The sequence below is a fragment of the Poecilia formosa genome, unplaced genomic scaffold (assembly GCF_000485575.1).
Source record: "Poecilia formosa unplaced genomic scaffold, Poecilia_formosa-5.1.2 Scaffold30, whole genome shotgun sequence".
NCBI classification, from domain to species: domain Eukaryota; kingdom Metazoa; phylum Chordata; class Actinopteri; order Cyprinodontiformes; family Poeciliidae; genus Poecilia; species Poecilia formosa.
Genome location: NW_006799969.1, coordinates 2,234,148 through 2,251,541, shown reverse-complemented (window position 1 = coordinate 2,251,541; position 17,394 = coordinate 2,234,148). Strand labels below are relative to the sequence as shown.

The 17,394-nt window shown below is 38.1% G+C and overlaps 1 protein-coding gene across 1 annotated transcript in view; it reads right to left on the bottom strand.

The window, feature by feature from the left end:
* Window positions 1-17,394, bottom strand: part of LOC103136206 (ryanodine receptor 3) — a 130,986-nt gene that overhangs the window by 60,986 nt on the left and 52,606 nt on the right. Inside the window, exons 24-47 of the mRNA XM_016670049.1 lie at window positions 17,128-17,231; window positions 16,327-16,410; window positions 15,905-16,064; window positions 14,795-14,942; window positions 14,348-14,550; window positions 14,096-14,270; window positions 13,479-13,687; window positions 13,194-13,393; window positions 12,859-12,925; window positions 12,619-12,779; window positions 12,360-12,525; window positions 11,382-11,468; window positions 10,943-11,195; window positions 9,222-9,317; window positions 8,834-8,952; window positions 7,825-7,958; window positions 5,991-6,232; window positions 5,534-5,726; window positions 3,883-4,099; window positions 3,706-3,810; window positions 3,476-3,478; window positions 1,607-1,710; window positions 806-889; window positions 384-543 (exon numbers count right to left, since the gene is read on the bottom strand). Of these exons, the coding sequence (XP_016525535.1) occupies window positions 384-543; window positions 806-889; window positions 1,607-1,710; window positions 3,476-3,478; window positions 3,706-3,810; window positions 3,883-4,099; window positions 5,534-5,726; window positions 5,991-6,232; window positions 7,825-7,958; window positions 8,834-8,952; window positions 9,222-9,317; window positions 10,943-11,195; window positions 11,382-11,468; window positions 12,360-12,525; window positions 12,619-12,779; window positions 12,859-12,925; window positions 13,194-13,393; window positions 13,479-13,687; window positions 14,096-14,270; window positions 14,348-14,550; window positions 14,795-14,942; window positions 15,905-16,064; window positions 16,327-16,410; window positions 17,128-17,231 (3,474 nt within the window). The remainder of the gene's footprint in view (window positions 1-383; window positions 544-805; window positions 890-1,606; window positions 1,711-3,475; window positions 3,479-3,705; window positions 3,811-3,882; window positions 4,100-5,533; window positions 5,727-5,990; window positions 6,233-7,824; window positions 7,959-8,833; window positions 8,953-9,221; window positions 9,318-10,942; window positions 11,196-11,381; window positions 11,469-12,359; window positions 12,526-12,618; window positions 12,780-12,858; window positions 12,926-13,193; window positions 13,394-13,478; window positions 13,688-14,095; window positions 14,271-14,347; window positions 14,551-14,794; window positions 14,943-15,904; window positions 16,065-16,326; window positions 16,411-17,127; window positions 17,232-17,394) is intronic.

Sequence of the window (17,394 nt, the reverse complement as noted above, 5' to 3'; positions counted from 1 at the left end):
AAAGAAATTAACATTGATAGTGTAATCATAGTGAGTGTGCAACAAAGGCCACATTATTTATTGACAGAAATTAAAACAAAGCAATGACAACATCATTATTTACAGTCACGCCAACAGTATGAAAACAGCTAAAGAAAATCTGCAGCTGTGAATTTGAGCACTTGATAGTGCTCTGTACAGCATGTTCCACCCCTACAGAATATTTTACTGTTGTTTTATCGCAATGAAATGTCAGACTCTCTAGCAGGTGCTCTACAAAGGTACACGTAGACAGGACAAATAAATAAAGGAGCGGTTTGGTAAGAAATACATCACTAAGAAAAAACTTGTATAAAAATTAATCTGAATAATGAAACTGCATAAAATTCAAAATCGCAGCAAACCTGCTGAATGCCGTAAGTCCATCCCTGCTTGATGCGGTCTTTGGCCCAAACATTGTGTGCATTCTCTGCTAGTTTGTCCACCAGCAGCTCCTGGCCTGGTGTCAGTTTGATGTCCGATAGGTCCAGAGGGGATGGTTTATAGCTATTGGACATCATGTAGCTGAAAAGAGTGGAAGTGATGAGTATTTTTACCTCTGGTAAAGTCTGTAGTATTACAGAGTGAATCCACATTGAGTTTTTTGCTGACATTTACAGCTTAGTAGTACAGATTAACAATAATATATAATTTTTTTTGCTTTAACTGTCTGGAAATGCTTAGCATGATCTTTGTACATACATCCTAAAATGCATGGTTACAACACATCATAAGGACAAGTCAATATTTAAACAGCTGTCTCTGTTTCTAAAATCATGCAACTTACTTCTTGGGTAATTTTATTTTTTTGAGAGAGTCCTCTGCATTTGGATTCACTTGGACAATACGGCAACCTAATGCTAGCAGGGTCCTTTGAATAGAAAAAAAAAATAGAAGTTAGTCTGCAGATTTTACTCATTCATCACCCAAACATCACCGCTGACGTGAATGCATCTCAACACAGATAAAAGTAATAGTCCGGATTTGATTCCTTGAGGAAAGATCCTTATCTACTGCACCAACCCCTAAGTGTAGTGCTTCAGTACCTTTCACTGCAGAAGATCAAAGAGGAAGAATTTTATGTCCATAATACCATTTAGGAAGTATTTTGGTAATTAACATGTAATGAGCCAGAGCAAAACTGTCATTATCAAATATATTTGCATTTGGGGTTGCTAGCACTATAAAATGTCAGTGTGTAATCTCTAAAAGACATTAGCTCACATATATGTACCAGATGTATTGACATATATTTAATAGTTGTTAAACTTTTATGCTTTTTGTCTCATTAAAACTACAAACTTCACAATTTCGTTTTGATTTTTGTGAGAAAAACAATATAAATTGTGAAAAATTTAAATGGATGTCTTTTATATTTTCTTACAGTTGCTGTAGTTGCTGTGAGAGTTGCTGTAACCGACTTAAAAGTTCTCTCAGTAGTGAGATTACAGTGAAACTTTTTTTTTTTTTGCTGTTTCTTTGAATATGCCTAACATTTTTGTGCCTAGACAGTCTCCGTTCAAAACCAAAAAATAAATAAATAAAAATAAAAATAAGAAAAATAATCCACCCATAAACCTAAACATACTTCAGTGTTTCTGTTGACATCTGCAGGTTGTAGTTCTTCTCTGTTTCTGGCAGCTTGGAGAAATCAACAAGGCAAGGATGCTGTCGTTTGTTATCATCTCTTATCTGTAAAAGTGAAAACATGTCAGTCTGTGGGCATTTTCATCATTGTTGCTTATCAGTCACACCATCCTAAATTACAACAAATTACAGGTCTTTGTAAATAAATGCATGTGGAAACTACATCCTTGTAAGTCACTGTGAACTAACAAGAGGGCAGGCATGAGGTCTACGTTCAGAGTGCAACTGCTTGCGGTGATAAGACAGTTTTCTCTAGTGAACATGTTATGGAAGAGGAACAGGGGAGCATGTTTTCGTCAGGGAGAGAAATAGAGAGGCGTGTGGCTGGAATACTAAGCACTTTAATGCATTCCTTAATGCTTGACATTATGTCAAATAATCCCTTTGGCATTGCTGCCCATTGGAGGCAACATGACAATGGTGAGTATTTGGTAGGAAAACATGCAAGACTGTGCATAAATATGTAGCAGTGTTATTTATTTATATTTGTTCAAAAGTATGAGCCAGCTCTATTTGAAACAATACCAAAAGTATGGAAATGTTTTCTTCTTCTGATTGTTCATCCTTTCGCTAAAAAATATTTTTAAGGTAAATTATGCATGAGAAGGTATCTGTTGTTGCCGTTATCTTATTTTTAATATGTACACACTTGCTATTATGTTCACTACTCAGACCTAGTCAAAATTAACTATTTTATCACCAAACCTACTATTTACACAAAATTGATGCATTGACATTATAAAGGCATAAATCTAATGTTGATTTGTTGCCTGGTGACTAAAATTTTATTTAGCCATTGATATTTTGATGATTGTGTACAAGTAAATCATATGTGAATTGAGTTTTGCATAATTGTACTTTCTGGCCATGGTTGACAACACTGAGTTGTGGTTGTTTCTCAACAGATAGCTGTGAAAACTGAAACCATGCTCACCACATCAGTGTTCCATGCAGAAGCTGGCATGACTGTAAGAATCAAAGTTAGCTATTTTCCACATCAGTTTGGCAAATAAAATGAAATCTGAAGAAGCCCAAAAAGTGTAAGAAGCTTCTAGCAAATAACTTCTATTTCCTTTTGTAGTTCTCAGTTAAGGTACTTCCTCAATGTAGAAATCACAAAGGCTTGTCTTCACTTGGTCAGATATTAGTGCCACTAATATATGATGTTAAAGAAGATTTTAAAGCACATCTCTATTATGTTTTGTTTTTGTTCTGAAAAAATACTGAAAAATAACTGCACAGCTGTTTAACATAAATTTTCTAATGTGAAAATTAAAGAACTAACATAATGCATGTGATTAGATTTTGTTATTTGCATACTAACTCTTCAGTTTGTATGCAAAGGTAACCATTGTCAGCTCCAGTGTATAAAGTTGTGCAAATACTTGTATCTAACTGTGGCAGAAAAATGATGTTAGGTGGCATAAAATTAGTTTTCCACTTTGACAATGTAAAAACAGGTTGGCTTATTATTTTGAATTTTGAAACCATCCGTCCTGCGTTAATATTTAAATAATTGTCTGAAGACTATCACAGGTTTGGTGTTTTCTTTTTTTTTTTTTTCTTCTTTACAAAAAAATAAAATAAAAATGTTATTAAAGCAAACCCAGACTTTATTTTTGGATTGTCAAACTGGTCAAACATTCAGGTTTTTTTCCGTGAGTGAAACAATAATTCATGACTTTTACTAAAACACACCAAACAAAGCACCGACTTTACAATCTACAAACAAACTAGAGTGAAGGGTCTAAATGAGGGATATGAAAAGCAATGGACATTAAAAACAATGACTGATCTTTTTTCCACTTACCCTCTTTTAGGAGTGAACAGCAAATTATAGAAGAGAAAGCAAGATGATGTACAGGCAATTGTGATGTTATTGCTTTTTAAGACTAATGTTCCACTTTTTTGTATTAAGAAAATATGCAGTATACGGATGTTAATTTCTTGGCAAATGTGGCAAAAATGTATGGAACATGCTTTTTTATTTTTCTGTCCATGTGATGAACTTAAGAAACTATTAAGGCATTACTTTCTTACCTTGCCATAAGTCCATCCCAATTCAATCTTATTCATACCCCACAGTTCGTGTATGTTTTCAGCCAGCTTGTCTCGAACTTTCTCCAAGTGAGGCGGCATGACAACCTGAGGCAGAGACATTACTTTTGAACTGTTCCTGCTGCAAAGTAAGTTTTCAAACAGATCCTGTGAGCTTACCTGGCTGGTCTCTACAGGAGTGGGAATGAAGGAGGCCTGTGAGGTGAACTGGGTGGTCCCAAGCAGATCGCGGACTCCCTCCACATCTCTTTTGTACTCTTTCACCGGCTCCACCTTCATCTTCTCTTTTGGCAGCAAAGCCTCATAACATGGAGCATAGCTTGACGGTGGCAGGAACTTAAAGTCACCATGTCGGCCACCCAACAGGAAGCGAACCCTTAAAGGAAAAAAAACAAACAATACAACAAAAACAAATGATCATCTGTTGTTAATCTTCTATTAGGGGAAGATAACTGGAAGTGAATACTTAAATAAAAAGATGGAATCAAGTCCCCGGCCCCACCCCCTACACACACACACACACACAAAAGATAACATCTCTTAAACCCCCTCAACCAGAGGCAGGCTGAACTCTGAAAGACAGTGAAGAGCTCCTCAAGGGGCTGCCCAAAAATAGCTTCTGGAGTACTAGAGATGACACAACCAAGTCTCACTCTGACTACAGTCCTCAATTATTGAGCACAAAGTTGTGACTTTCACTTCACCACATGTTTAAATCCATGAAGTCACACGTTCACTGGGTCAGTTCCAAGCACAGGCTTGTAGGTGTGTTACCCATCTGGCGCTGTTCACACCAGCATTGTACATTTGAAAGAACTTTCCAACCAAGCCACACTAGTTGCAACAACTGTGACTCTGCTGAGGTGTTAAGGAAGTCCAGGTTGCTTTAATAGTGGCCTTAAGCTCATTTGCACTGGTGTCTCTGATTTTCCCCTGGATAATACGTCATAAAGTCCTCCAGAACATGGCATGACTCCCCCAAATCATCCCTGACTGTGAAAACTTCAAAACAGACCCCAAGCAGCTGGGATTCTGTTCCTCTCTACTTTTTTAGAAGTCTTCGATGTTCGAAGCGAATGCAAAATTTATTTTCATCTTAAAAGAGGACAATTCGGTTCTGTTCCTGTGTTTGGATACAAAACTGTGTGAATAACCATGTTCTTTACAATGACCTATTATGGCTTATCCTATTTAATTTAAATTGACGAAGACAGTCTGTACGAGAAATATCAACAGTTTTCCTCATAAATGGTCACAAAATAAACCTTGTGTAAAATTTTGGGGGTTTTTTAAATGTTTTTTTTTTTCTGTGAAAATGAATTTTGGATTTTCATTCAATGCAAACTATAATCATCTAAAATCAACAGAAAAAGCATTGAAATCTATCACTATATATCATAAATCTATGCAATATGTAAGTTTTAACTTCTGAATTGAATTCCTGAAATTACTGAGACTCACCTGGACATTATGAAAAACAGTCAAAATTGAAGTCTGAACAACAATAAAACAAATTTAAGTGGATTGTTTGTGGCTCCAAAACCTCAGCTAGGTGCCAGTGATTGTGTAACTTGTTTTACACCTTGTAGAAGGTGCTGATTCGGATTATTCTATTAAACACAAGCGTTACCACAATACCTAGTTCATGCCTTTATTTCATTTATTTCAGAGTTTTTACCTATGGAGCTGTCAAAAGGACATAACAGCTATCTTTTGGGTAAAATTGCAGGTTTTGCAGGTAAAACACTAAGGTCCGTTTCAAAAAGCATAGATTCATCCAACTCAGAGAGGAAAGGAAATAAACACTCACTTGACCCCTGCAGAGAAGCTGACGACGGGGAAAAAGAGTCCGTCTGTGTTAAAATTTTCAAACATGCCCTGGACCGGCTGTCCGTTTATCCTGAAGGAGATGCTGGGAGCTCCCAGGTCCAGACAACAGCTCACCACATCTTCCGAAGTCAGGATATGCTGGTTCAGAGAAGCGACAGCCCGCGGGATACGGCCTATTTGGGAGGTAAACACACGGGTGTGTGAACGTGGACCTGGTGAGCCGAGCTGGCACAGAGCAGATCTTTCCAACAGACACAGGATGGAGCACATTTACACGCCTCGACACACAGTCTGGGCAAGGAAATCACTCCTGCAGAGTACTGACTGTCTGGATGTAACCTGGCTGACTCCCAGGAATACCATTCATCTTTGACTTGTTAGGTTATTACTGTCACTACCAAACACACACTTTCACAAATGTTCTTCCACTCACTCACCTGACCAAAGATGGAGCCCATCAAAGCCAAATGAGTAGAGGTCGTCACCAACTCCGTTGCCCCCCCAGCCCTCCCCTCCTCCAGGATAGGGTGCGTAACCTTTGGTGTTGGCCCAGCCCACTCTCAGGTGAGAGGGCTCACTGGTCACAAAGTGGTCCACCTGATCAATCATCAGTTCATAGTACCACTTCTTGTACTGAGCAGAGCCCTCACTGACCCCCAAGAAGATGTTTGGTCTCATGCTGGAAATGAAGTGAAACAAAAAAAATCATTAATGTGCATCAGACCATAAAAGATGTTGTCAGGACTCCACTGTAAATATGGAAATTTACCCTCAAGAAAAGTGCATACTGTGCAAAATGACAGCAGTATTACTTCAAGTATCTTTATTAAAAATGCATGTTTGTTTCTCAAAGTTAAGATTAAATGTATTACTACTACTCAACACTGATCCGTGATACTATTAGATTATTTTATATAATGATTCTACAACTCTTTGACAGTGTGCCCTATTAACCTGTTTGTCGTTCAGTCAAAAACAGACCTAAAACCATTTTTATTGACAATAGCCTCATCAGACATTTCACTAAGTAAAACCTGGTTGTTTTATAGTGGAACTCTTTTTATCTTTACAACTGCTATCATTGTGCAAAATATTCCTCAGAGCTCCCATGTTGTCTATATCAAATTCTAACACCCAATTGATGCAGCTGAAATCAAGGCTGTCTTCTATTCCCTTTTCTTAACCATTCTCTGTAAATCCAGGAAATGGTTGTGTGAAAAATCCGAGTTCCCCGTCAGACCTCATATGGATACCTAAATGAATTTAGTTGCAGCCATGGGATTGGTTAATTCTCAATTTGAGTTAAAAACCAATGAGTAGGAGTTCCTAATAAAGATTGGTGAGTGAGACACAAATTTAAAATAAATTTCACTGCATTTAAAACCCAACTAAACTTTGTAGCAAAACTGAAGAGAACAAAGAAGTAACCTCCAGAAATAAAAAGAATGAGAAGAACAAACAAGAAGAGGAAGAAGCACCGCTGACTGGAAATTAGGGAGAGATAGACAAAGATAAAATGTTACAACATCTGTCAGCTTACAGTGACTGTGTGCAGGCAAACCCCTGCAGGTGAAAGAAAAGATGATATCTCCAACAACAACAAAAAAACCTGGGTAGCAGTAGTGATATGAACAACATAGAAGAAAAAGAAGGGCCGACTAGATATTTTGGAGATTATGTAATTGAGCTTCCCTGAGAAACAAGCACACATTTGGATCCGCTCTTTAGCCAGAAGGTTTACAAATGGCTTTGTCTCCTTGTAGCCTGGTGGGGACAATATGCTGGTACATTTTTTTTTTCTTTTAGCAAAAACAACCTTTAGTCACAGCTTGTTGACACTGTCGTGATACTGTAAGGTTATGAGGATTTTGTTTGAGGGCGTTTCTGCCTGGATTTCTGTGCTCTGGCCTGCGATTTCGGAGAAAAACAACAAGGATTGTAAGAAATCAGTTAGAAAGCCTCAAATTATCTAAAAATTATCCTAATTGCATACAGTAATTTGACAGCGTCACAAGCTAGTCTAGGAACAGATCAACTACATATCTAGAATGGCTTAACAGTGTCAGAAATGCATATTCCCTCACTTTACATTGCACATAATAAAACTAAGCTGCTTTATGCAAACTGTAAACAATCTCTCAGCTTAAGTGTGTGTGGGTCCAGTTATACTGTAATGTTCTTTTCACTGCTTTCAGTTGGACATAAAACAATCCCTGAAGTACAGTATTTAAGAGGCATGATTTCATTGTGGTAAACAGATCGTTCTCTCACCTCTGGACATCATTGACCAGTTGGGTTTGCAATAGCAGATCTCTTTTGGGCAGCAAGTGATCACAAATGAGGTTCTGATTGGTCCGAACAGCTACTCCATTGCACACACACAGCGAACAAAGCACATCCAAAATCTGAAGAAGAAAGCAAGCCAGCAGGAAGGATAAATAAATGTTAAATATTTACTTTATTTTATTTTATTTTTTTTTCATATTAAGCACGTCAACATGAATCCATATATTCCCACAAATGGCTAATGATCTGCGTTGCAAATCACTGTCCAAGTTGTTGCTCTGGGGACAGCCAGTTTCCATTAAACCATAGCATAATTACTGTGTGATGCTTCTTGGAGGTAAAAAAAACAAAAAAAAAAACATATCTAATAATATTCACTTAACAATAGCACAGGATTAAATGGCCCAGGAGGCTCAGCCAAAGGTGACAAGCCACTTAATCACTGACCTTTTGCTTCTGCTTCCATCGAAAAATGATGCATTCAGGCAGATTTATGACCTGGGCCAGCCAGCTGTCTGCTCTTTGATTTTATTACAATGGTAAACAGTTTTATTTATGTCAGGAAGACATCGCAACCTAACATCCCAGAAACCCTCTGCCAGGAGAGGAGTTTTATGCTGGTACAAGATATGTTCTGTCAATAAATAGCTGAAGAGGAGGAGATAAACACAGAGTTCCAGGGAAAACTTGTTTTCAATTAAATGTGAGTCGAGTTTACCCTTTAGGTAAGGACAACGTGAAGAGGAACATGTATCATAAAACCTACTATTTTAAGCTTGCTGTAACTATCCTTGCTGCAAATTGCATGTTCTGTTTCAGGAAATTTTTTTAAATCTGTTTCAGCATTTTATTATTTTTTGTTTGTTTTAGTTCTAATGAGACAAAAAGGAAGGAAAATAAACTTGTACATCAACGCTAAAACCAAGAGGCGTATTTCAGAGTGCAACAATATCCCGCATTAACACTGACTACTGGATGTCTGTTCAGAGCTTACCTTGTGGTTGCGTCCATGCTTGTAGAGCAGTGATATAATAGACTTAATGTGTCCTTTCTGAATGATATTGAGTGCCTCGGGGCTCTCAATTAGGATGCAGTGCAGAACTTCCAAGATGCCTGCATACCCACAAAAAGCATCAATTAGTTAGCACAAGCAAAAGGGAAAGATAAAGCAGAGAACGCTTGTCATAGAGACAGATTGCGTGATTAAAAAAAAAACAAAAAAAAACACTGTTGGTACATATGTAAGACTATATATAAAAGGCAAATACTGCCAAGAGTTGAAGGGCTCATTTAAAGAAGGGAATGTGTTTCAGTGGTCAAGTTGAAAAGCTTTTCTTTGACAGGAAGCACAGTACAGTAACAATGTCGAATGGTAGGTGTACCTGAAGAAGACTCCAGTCTTTCCAACTTGCTCACAAGCCAGTCTAAATTGTTTGAGAACTGGGTACAGTTGTTCCGGTTTCCTCTGATCAATGCCGCTGTAAGTCACAAGAAATGTGGGTAAGTTAAATGTTGCACCACAGACCAACATGTTTGATTGGTACATTTCAAAGCTTGCATGATTCCTTTTATAACAACATAACAAGGTCGTCCAAATGGGGACACCTTAAACTAATGCCAAAGCCAGTTATATCAGAGGTTCTGCTTTGACATTTGTATACATATTAATTTCTGAAAGTGCCTAAAGTAGACAAAAGAGGTAGGACAAGGAGAATGCATCAACACTTGCTGACAAACAAACTCGGTTAATGAATGCCCTAGCAGCAAAAAGACAGGGTCAAGGGATGCAGACGCGCAGGGAAGAAAGGAAGAAGGCAACCCAAATCCAGTTAGCGCTGTGCTACATCAGGTGTGTGGAGGAGGGAACAAGGGAGAGAGACGTGGATGGAAGACTAATTTCAGTCAGGAGGTGAAATCAGTATAAATAAGAGCATGAAGGACATTCTTGAAGGGTAGAAGCGCTTCAGTTTGTCTGGATGAAAGATAAACTTTGCATAAGGCAGCAGACATGGGCAAATATAGACGGAGAGCAAAAATATGCAATACTCATGGTTTAGTGAGATATGTCAGAGGAAGATTATAACAGTGCGTGTAAAAGAGGCTAAAAGTGATTGTTGGACAGGAGGGTTAATGATACTGGGTCATGTGGAGAACATGGAAAGAACAAACAAAACAGATAGCAGACAAGATAATGATGAAATTTGACATTCACTGACTAAAAGGTGGCAAGAGGGGACATAATGGATCTCTGTGTGTTGGGTGCCAAAGGTATAGCTGCTTCCGGACGCACAATGCGTCCTATTTTTTGAATTTGCAAAGATTTCACATGCTAGTTAGGATTTCTCCTTAAGAAATGGAACCATACAAAAATATGCTGGTCTCACCTTCCTACAGTTAGTGGCCTACATATACTGAATAAACACCAGACTTGCTTCAAAGAGTGGATTGTTGAGTTTCCCTGTTATCAGGGTCAATCAATTGGTCAACTTAGATGAACAGCTGATTTTTTTGGTTCATNACTGAGAAGAGAAGATATCATTATTTAGTTAGTTGTACTGATAACCAAAAATAAACAGTGAGTGAAAAAGAAGAACTTGAATGTAATCTTATCGCTGAACCATAAAACCTCCAGTCATTTTATTAGAGATTTGCTGATGTGCTATCCTGGAATAATCCCTTTCAAATAGCCATAGTTGATCAGTACCTCTGCACTGCCACACCATTTAACATTTAACACTGAAACTGAGTTTAAGCTTTTAATTCTTTTCCCTTTTTATGTCACGGCGTTACTCAGCGTAACCTCAGGGGGAGATTTTTCTGGATTATGTACAGGATTACCAATTTGTCATGGCTGTTTTCCACTTGTGGATGTTCTTTTAGTGCTATATGAAAACAGAAACAGCTTAAGAATCCATCCCAGGTTGAGGGCAATTAAGTCTTGGCAACAATTAGTCGATTTCTTGTTGTTGGTCCTTGACAGCGAGTTACCAAAAGCCCACTGAGGATTATTATTTGATTAAGGTTCTTTGTTATGTCATAAAGGTGAAATGCATAATATTAAGAAAAAGTAATTTGTTTTTGTTTTGTTTTTTTATCCCTCAGCTACTGCAAACTAATTGGGTGCACCACCTGTTCTCCTCAGGAATGTGAACTGCCAGCATCTGCAGAGGCTCCACACACTGAACCACCCAGCCGTGCCTCTCGTTCACTCTGGCTGTTTCCACTTTGAGGAAGATGTTGGGCATGCGGCTCCACAGCACTGCATTGATTGTCTGGACATCCAGTCGGGGCGGACACTGAGGCACCGGGTTCTTGTGTTCGCTCTTAAAGATGGCTGATGACAGTGGCATTGCGTTCTGTGCAGCACAAGCAAATGTATATATATATATATACATATATATATGTATATTCATACATGTTTGAGCCCTTGAGCATGTTTCAGTTCATATTATATAAGCAATTACATCTTCTGAAATAATTAGATGAATTGAACTATTTCAAGTGGTGGAACAAGAGTATGTTGGAAAAAAGCAACAGTGTACCTTTATCTTAGCCAGCTCAAACTGAAAGAGGTTTGGGCTGGTGGGTCGGACAAACACGGCAGGAAAGAGCTTTGTGTTTGGTTCCACCTGGAGCAGAGAAAAGAACATTCATGTTAAAGTAAAAAAAAAAAAAAAAGACAAGGTTTAGTAGGAGCAAGAGGGAAGGACTTACAGGAAGCATTTTGGTGATGCGTCATGAAAAAGTAGTACTTAGTGAGCAAGTGTGTGTGTGTGTGCGTGTGTGTGTGTGTGTGTGTGTGTGTGTGTGTGTGTGTGAGATCATTACAGTGTTGACTGGAAGGGTGAGTCAGTACCGGGTGAAGTCGCACATAATTTCAGCAAGGGAAAAATGTAAGAAGATTATACTGCTTGAAAGATTCTTCAAGGTTTAGCTCTCAAAGTACATCCAGAAAAAGCACATTCCAAGTCAGGAGTTCAACAATACAGACGTCAGAGCTCTGTCAGAAAAATATGCAAAGCTTTAGAATGACTGACTCTCAAGCTACAATCTGACCTGCAGATAGAGTGGGGAGACTGAAGAAAAGCATATTTCAAATGACTGGTGTGAACAAATAAAGCTCCTGTAAGGCATTCTAGATTTTAAAAACATCAAAAACCAGTTGGAAATTGTAAAAGGTAAATTTGATATGTCTTCCAACACAGGGAGTTTTTAACTAAAATAACACACATAGTTGGAAAATAGGGTTCATTGCCTAATGGTGTAATCTTTTTTTTTTTTTTATGATCTATTTTTTGGGGTTGCAGGAGGTTGCAAATGCATACAAGCTCAAATATAGACAGTGATATTCAATAAATTAGAATACATGTCTTCATTGACTTTTGGCCGGATTAAAAGTGTCTTTTGAAAATCACAACCTTTAAACAATCTGACTGAATATTAATGTAGATTTCCAAAAGCAGACATTAGATAATTTAAAAAAAACGTAACAAAATTAAAATGCTCTAGTGAGTCAGCACCTGGTAGGATGTCGATAACTCCTTTCCATTGACAGTGAAAGTAACCATGCCAGTGGACAGATCTATTAAACAGCCAATGTCCAGATCAACGTTGCTGCGGCTGGAGGCGTGTGCACCACTGGTCATGTCACCACCCCACACCATGTAGCAGTTGCTCCTTTTCACACTGTTCATGCATGAGCAGAAATTGGCATTTTTCAGTATTTAGCACACATAAGACCTAATCCATTAAATCAGGAGAAGGAAAATCATGAAAAACCTTTCATGAACTCGTCCACGTTCATCACCCAGGGTTACAGTGACAGTTCTGTTCTTGCTGAGGTTGAAGTTGTTGCTATAGTAATGGTAGTCGGGGGTAACCCATCCAACCCACACACCGGAGGGGTCCTGACCTGCAAAGATTCTCACCGAGTGGTAGTACTGTAAAAAAACAAAGAGTTAGTGAGGAATGTAGGTGGCAAACATGAGGCACCATTAGAGGAGATTTTTTTTTTAATACCGTGGTGATGCTGCTGTAGTCCACTCGTCTACTTTCCTCACTGTGTCGAACAGATCTTAATGGATATCTACACAAGATCAATTTAAACAAGTCAATATTAAGATTTATGGCCATTTTAGTTTATGTTTTAGTTTATTACATCAAGTGTAATTCATTTACTTTCATAACTGAGAAGCAGCGCTTTGCAAAAGTATTTATAGACCTTAAAGCCTCTTATATTTAGTCACTTAACCAGAACATATATGCATTTTATGCATTTAAAGACACCGTGGAAAAGGGTGTTGGGAACATCATTGTATTAAGACTTTAAATCAAATTTCTCAGACAACCAGAACCTGTGTTTAACTTTGAGCAAATCCTCTTCATGTATGCCGTTTATGTCAACTGTGGGGCTCTGCTTGAAGAAAGAGTGGAACTCTACTGGCATGCTGAGACGACAGAACACCATGTCAGCATTACTGTTCTGGGTGCCAAACGTCTTGTGGGTGACCTTCAGACACGGGGGGCTGTCAATGGTGCCGTCAATTCTGGTTACCTGCAAGCGGAAAGAAAAGCTTCCACGACTCACTGGTTTTGTTTTTCCAACAACCAAATTTGACTGAAATGCGCTTCTGTCTTACTGCAATGTGGTTGTGGTCCTTCGGCACGTTGACAAAAGTAGGCAGACGCTTGCTGAACCACATTGTGACCTCCCGGTTCATGTTGACTGCAAATGGTTCGAATCCCTCTTGCAGGCCACATGTGGTGTAGTATTTGAAAGTGCTAGCGTCTTTCCCCAGATTCATGCGCCCCACCTGAGCAAGACCGAGACTACACACTGGAATAAATCCTGAGGAGAAACAAGACGGATAAATGACTGAGCCTCCAAGAACATGAGAACAAAGACTGAAGAAAAATCTATCCGGCATTTGTAGAGAGACTTTTGTAACTTTAGGTAAGATTTTGTAACATAAAACTACTTTCTAACATTTACATTTTTTTTCTCCCATCAGTGGATCAGTTCCACATTTTTAGATCTGAAATGAGCACAAGTCACTCTGACCATTACTATTTTTAAATCAATCAATCAATCAATCAAATTTTATTTGTATAGCACATTTCAGCAGCAAGGCATTTCAAAGTGCTTTACATAATTAAAATGCAAACAGCATGTGACATAGAATAAACAGTGAGAAAGAGAAAGAGATTTTGAAAAAGATTAAAACAGATAAAAACATTAAAATATACTCATCCTCACCATCCTCAGTTTCAAAGTCAGTGAAACAGAGCTCAGAACCCTTGGTTGTGATCAGGATCTCTCCATTAAGGGTGAAAATCATAGACTTGTCCTCCATGTTGATCATACAGCCGACTACATCCCCAGCATGCCAGCAGCGCCCAAATAATCTGCTACCGATGTTCAGACAGTGGCCCTGTGTACAACATGAAGAAACAAGTTTAAATTTAAAGTTCAGAATGATGGAGATTGATTTTGGTTTGAAAAACTTACCCTGTATCCATCAAAGACGAAAGCAAGTTTATCCGTTCCAAGTTCCACATCAGGTTTGCACCCAGGCCTGGCCCAGCCCACTCTCATGTCTCCTCCAGTGACAGCCTCAAATTCAAAGTACCACTTTCCAGTCTTCACCGCATATGTCCTTTCGACTCTGAAGAAGCGGACCTTATCGACGCTGACCCGTTCAGCCACTTGGCCTTCAAGGTCAGCAGGACAAAGGCCATGCCGGATAAAGAATCGGAATGGAAACAGTCACACAAAACCTCATTAGTTGAAAAAAAAAATAGTAATGTGCCTGTGGTTGCAATTAAACTTTAGCATTTCATGTTCCTTTTTCTGCATTATAAAAACAAGAAAGGACATAATCCAATCAGGAGATTACCACGTACCAAGAAATCTGAACAACGGTCCATCTTAATATGCAGTAGTAAAAAAACTCACCTCCTTCCTGGTCTGAAGGCTCTATGTTGTATCCATAGCCAATCATGGTGCGGATAGCCTCTCGCAGGCTGTCCCTGTTTGACTTCTTGGTCCGCTCATCCAGCAGCACGTAGGGAACCAGACGAGGGTTACGCTTGCTCTTCAAATCCTGTATGGAGATGAGGCCTTCGGCAGTTATATACATGCATTTGGTTGAAATCTTTTCACAAACATCAGCATTTGTTTCCTCACCTTTGGACTAACAAGTTGATTTAGTGATGAAAATTGTGCTGTCATAACTTTGCTGTCAAAGCCATTAATTAAAAATAATTAGACAATTAGTGCTTTGGGGCTGTAGCTGCTCATCCTGTAGCAGTCTATTTTTCTGTGTCATTTCCACTGGAATTAATCCCTATGGGGCCATGGCACAATGATGTATGGATCATTTAAGTACGTTATAAGCAGATCTGTATTCAGTGACTAAACATGGTTTATTATAGGTTCAGAACATGAATATCTGTCTATATTATTGCTCAAAAGTTTAAATGTCGACTGGCAAAGCAAGCTCTTGTAGTAGATGCACATGTAGACGCACTTATTATTATTATTATTATTATTATTATTATCATCTCCGTTGCATTCACTAAACAGACATTTTTTCTTCTGCGTAGGGCACCTCCATTCATCTATTCCAGATCAATGAGATAAATTATTATGCAAAACTGCTCCAGCTCAAATTGTGTAAATAAAAGAAATTAACATTGATAGTGTAATCATAGTGAGTGTGCAACAAAGGCCACATTATTTATTGACAGAAATTAAAACAAAGCAATGACAACATCATTATTTACAGTCACGCCAACAGTATGAAAACAGCTAAAGAAAATCTGCAGCTGTGAATTTGAGCACTTGATAGTGCTCTGTACAGCATGTTCCACCCCTACAGAATATTTTACTGTTGTTTTATCGCAATGAAATGTCAGACTCTCTAGCAGGTGCTCTACAAAGGTACACGTAGACAGGACAAATAAATAAAGGAGCGGTTTGGTAAGAAATACATCACTAAGAAAAAACTTGTATAAAAATTAATCTGAATAATGAAACTGCATAAAATTCAAAATCGCAGCAAACCTGCTGAATGCCGTAAGTCCATCCCTGCTTGATGCGGTCTTTGGCCCAAACATTGTGTGCATTCTCTGCTAGTTTGTCCACCAGCAGCTCCTGGCCTGGTGTCAGTTTGATGTCCGATAGGTCCAGAGGGGATGGTTTATAGCTATTGGACATCATGTAGCTGAAAAGAGTGGAAGTGATGAGTATTTTTACCTCTGGTAAAGTCTGTAGTATTACAGAGTGAATCCACATTGAGTTTTTTGCTGACATTTACAGCTTAGTAGTACAGATTAACAATAATATATAATTTTTTTTGCTTTAACTGTCTGGAAATGCTTAGCATGATCTTTGTACATACATCCTAAAATGCATGGTTACAACACATCATAAGGACAAGTCAATATTTAAACAGCTGTCTCTGTTTCTAAAATCATGCAACTTACTTCTTGGGTAATTTTATTTTTTTGAGAGAGTCCTCTGCATTTGGATTCACTTGGACAATACGGCAACCTAATGCTAGCAGGGTCCTTTGAATAGAAAAAAAAAATAGAAGTTAGTCTGCAGATTTTACTCATTCATCACCCAAACATCACCGCTGACGTGAATGCATCTCAACACAGATAAAAGTAATAGTCCGGATTTGATTCCTTGAGGAAAGATCCTTATCTACTGCACCAACCCCTAAGTGTAGTGCTTCAGTACCTTTCACTGCAGAAGATCAAAGAGGAAGAATTTTATGTCCATAATACCATTTAGGAAGTATTTTGGTAATTAACATGTAATGAGCCAGAGCAAAACTGTCATTATCAAATATATTTGCATTTGGGGTTGCTAGCACTATAAAATGTCAGTGTGTAATCTCTAAAAGACATTAGCTCACATATATGTACCAGATGTATTGACATATATTTAATAGTTGTTAAACTTTTATGCTTTTTGTCTCATTAAAACTACAAACTTCACAATTTCGTTTTGATTTTTGTGAGAAAAACAATATAAATTGTGAAAAATTTAAATGGATGTCTTTTATATTTTCTTACAGTTGCTGTAGTTGCTGTGAGAGTTGCTGTAACCGACTTAAAAGTTCTCTCAGTAGTGAGATTACAGTGAAACTTTTTTTTTTTTTGCTGTTTCTTTGAATATGCCTAACATTTTTGTGCCTAGACAGTCTCCGTTCAAAACCAAAAAATAAATAAATAAAAATAAAAATAAGAAAAATAATCCACCCATAAACCTAAACATACTTCAGTGTTTCTGTTGACATCTGCAGGTTGTAGTTCTTCTCTGTTTCTGGCAGCTTGGAGAAATCAACAAGGCAAGGATGCTGTCGTTTGTTATCATCTCTTATCTGTAAAAGTGAAAACATGTCAGTCTGTGGGCATTTTCATCATTGTTGCTTATCAGTCACACCATCCTAAATTACAACAAATTACAGGTCTTTGTAAATAAATGCATGTGGAAACTACATCCTTGTAAGTCACTGTGAACTAACAAGAGGGCAGGCATGAGGT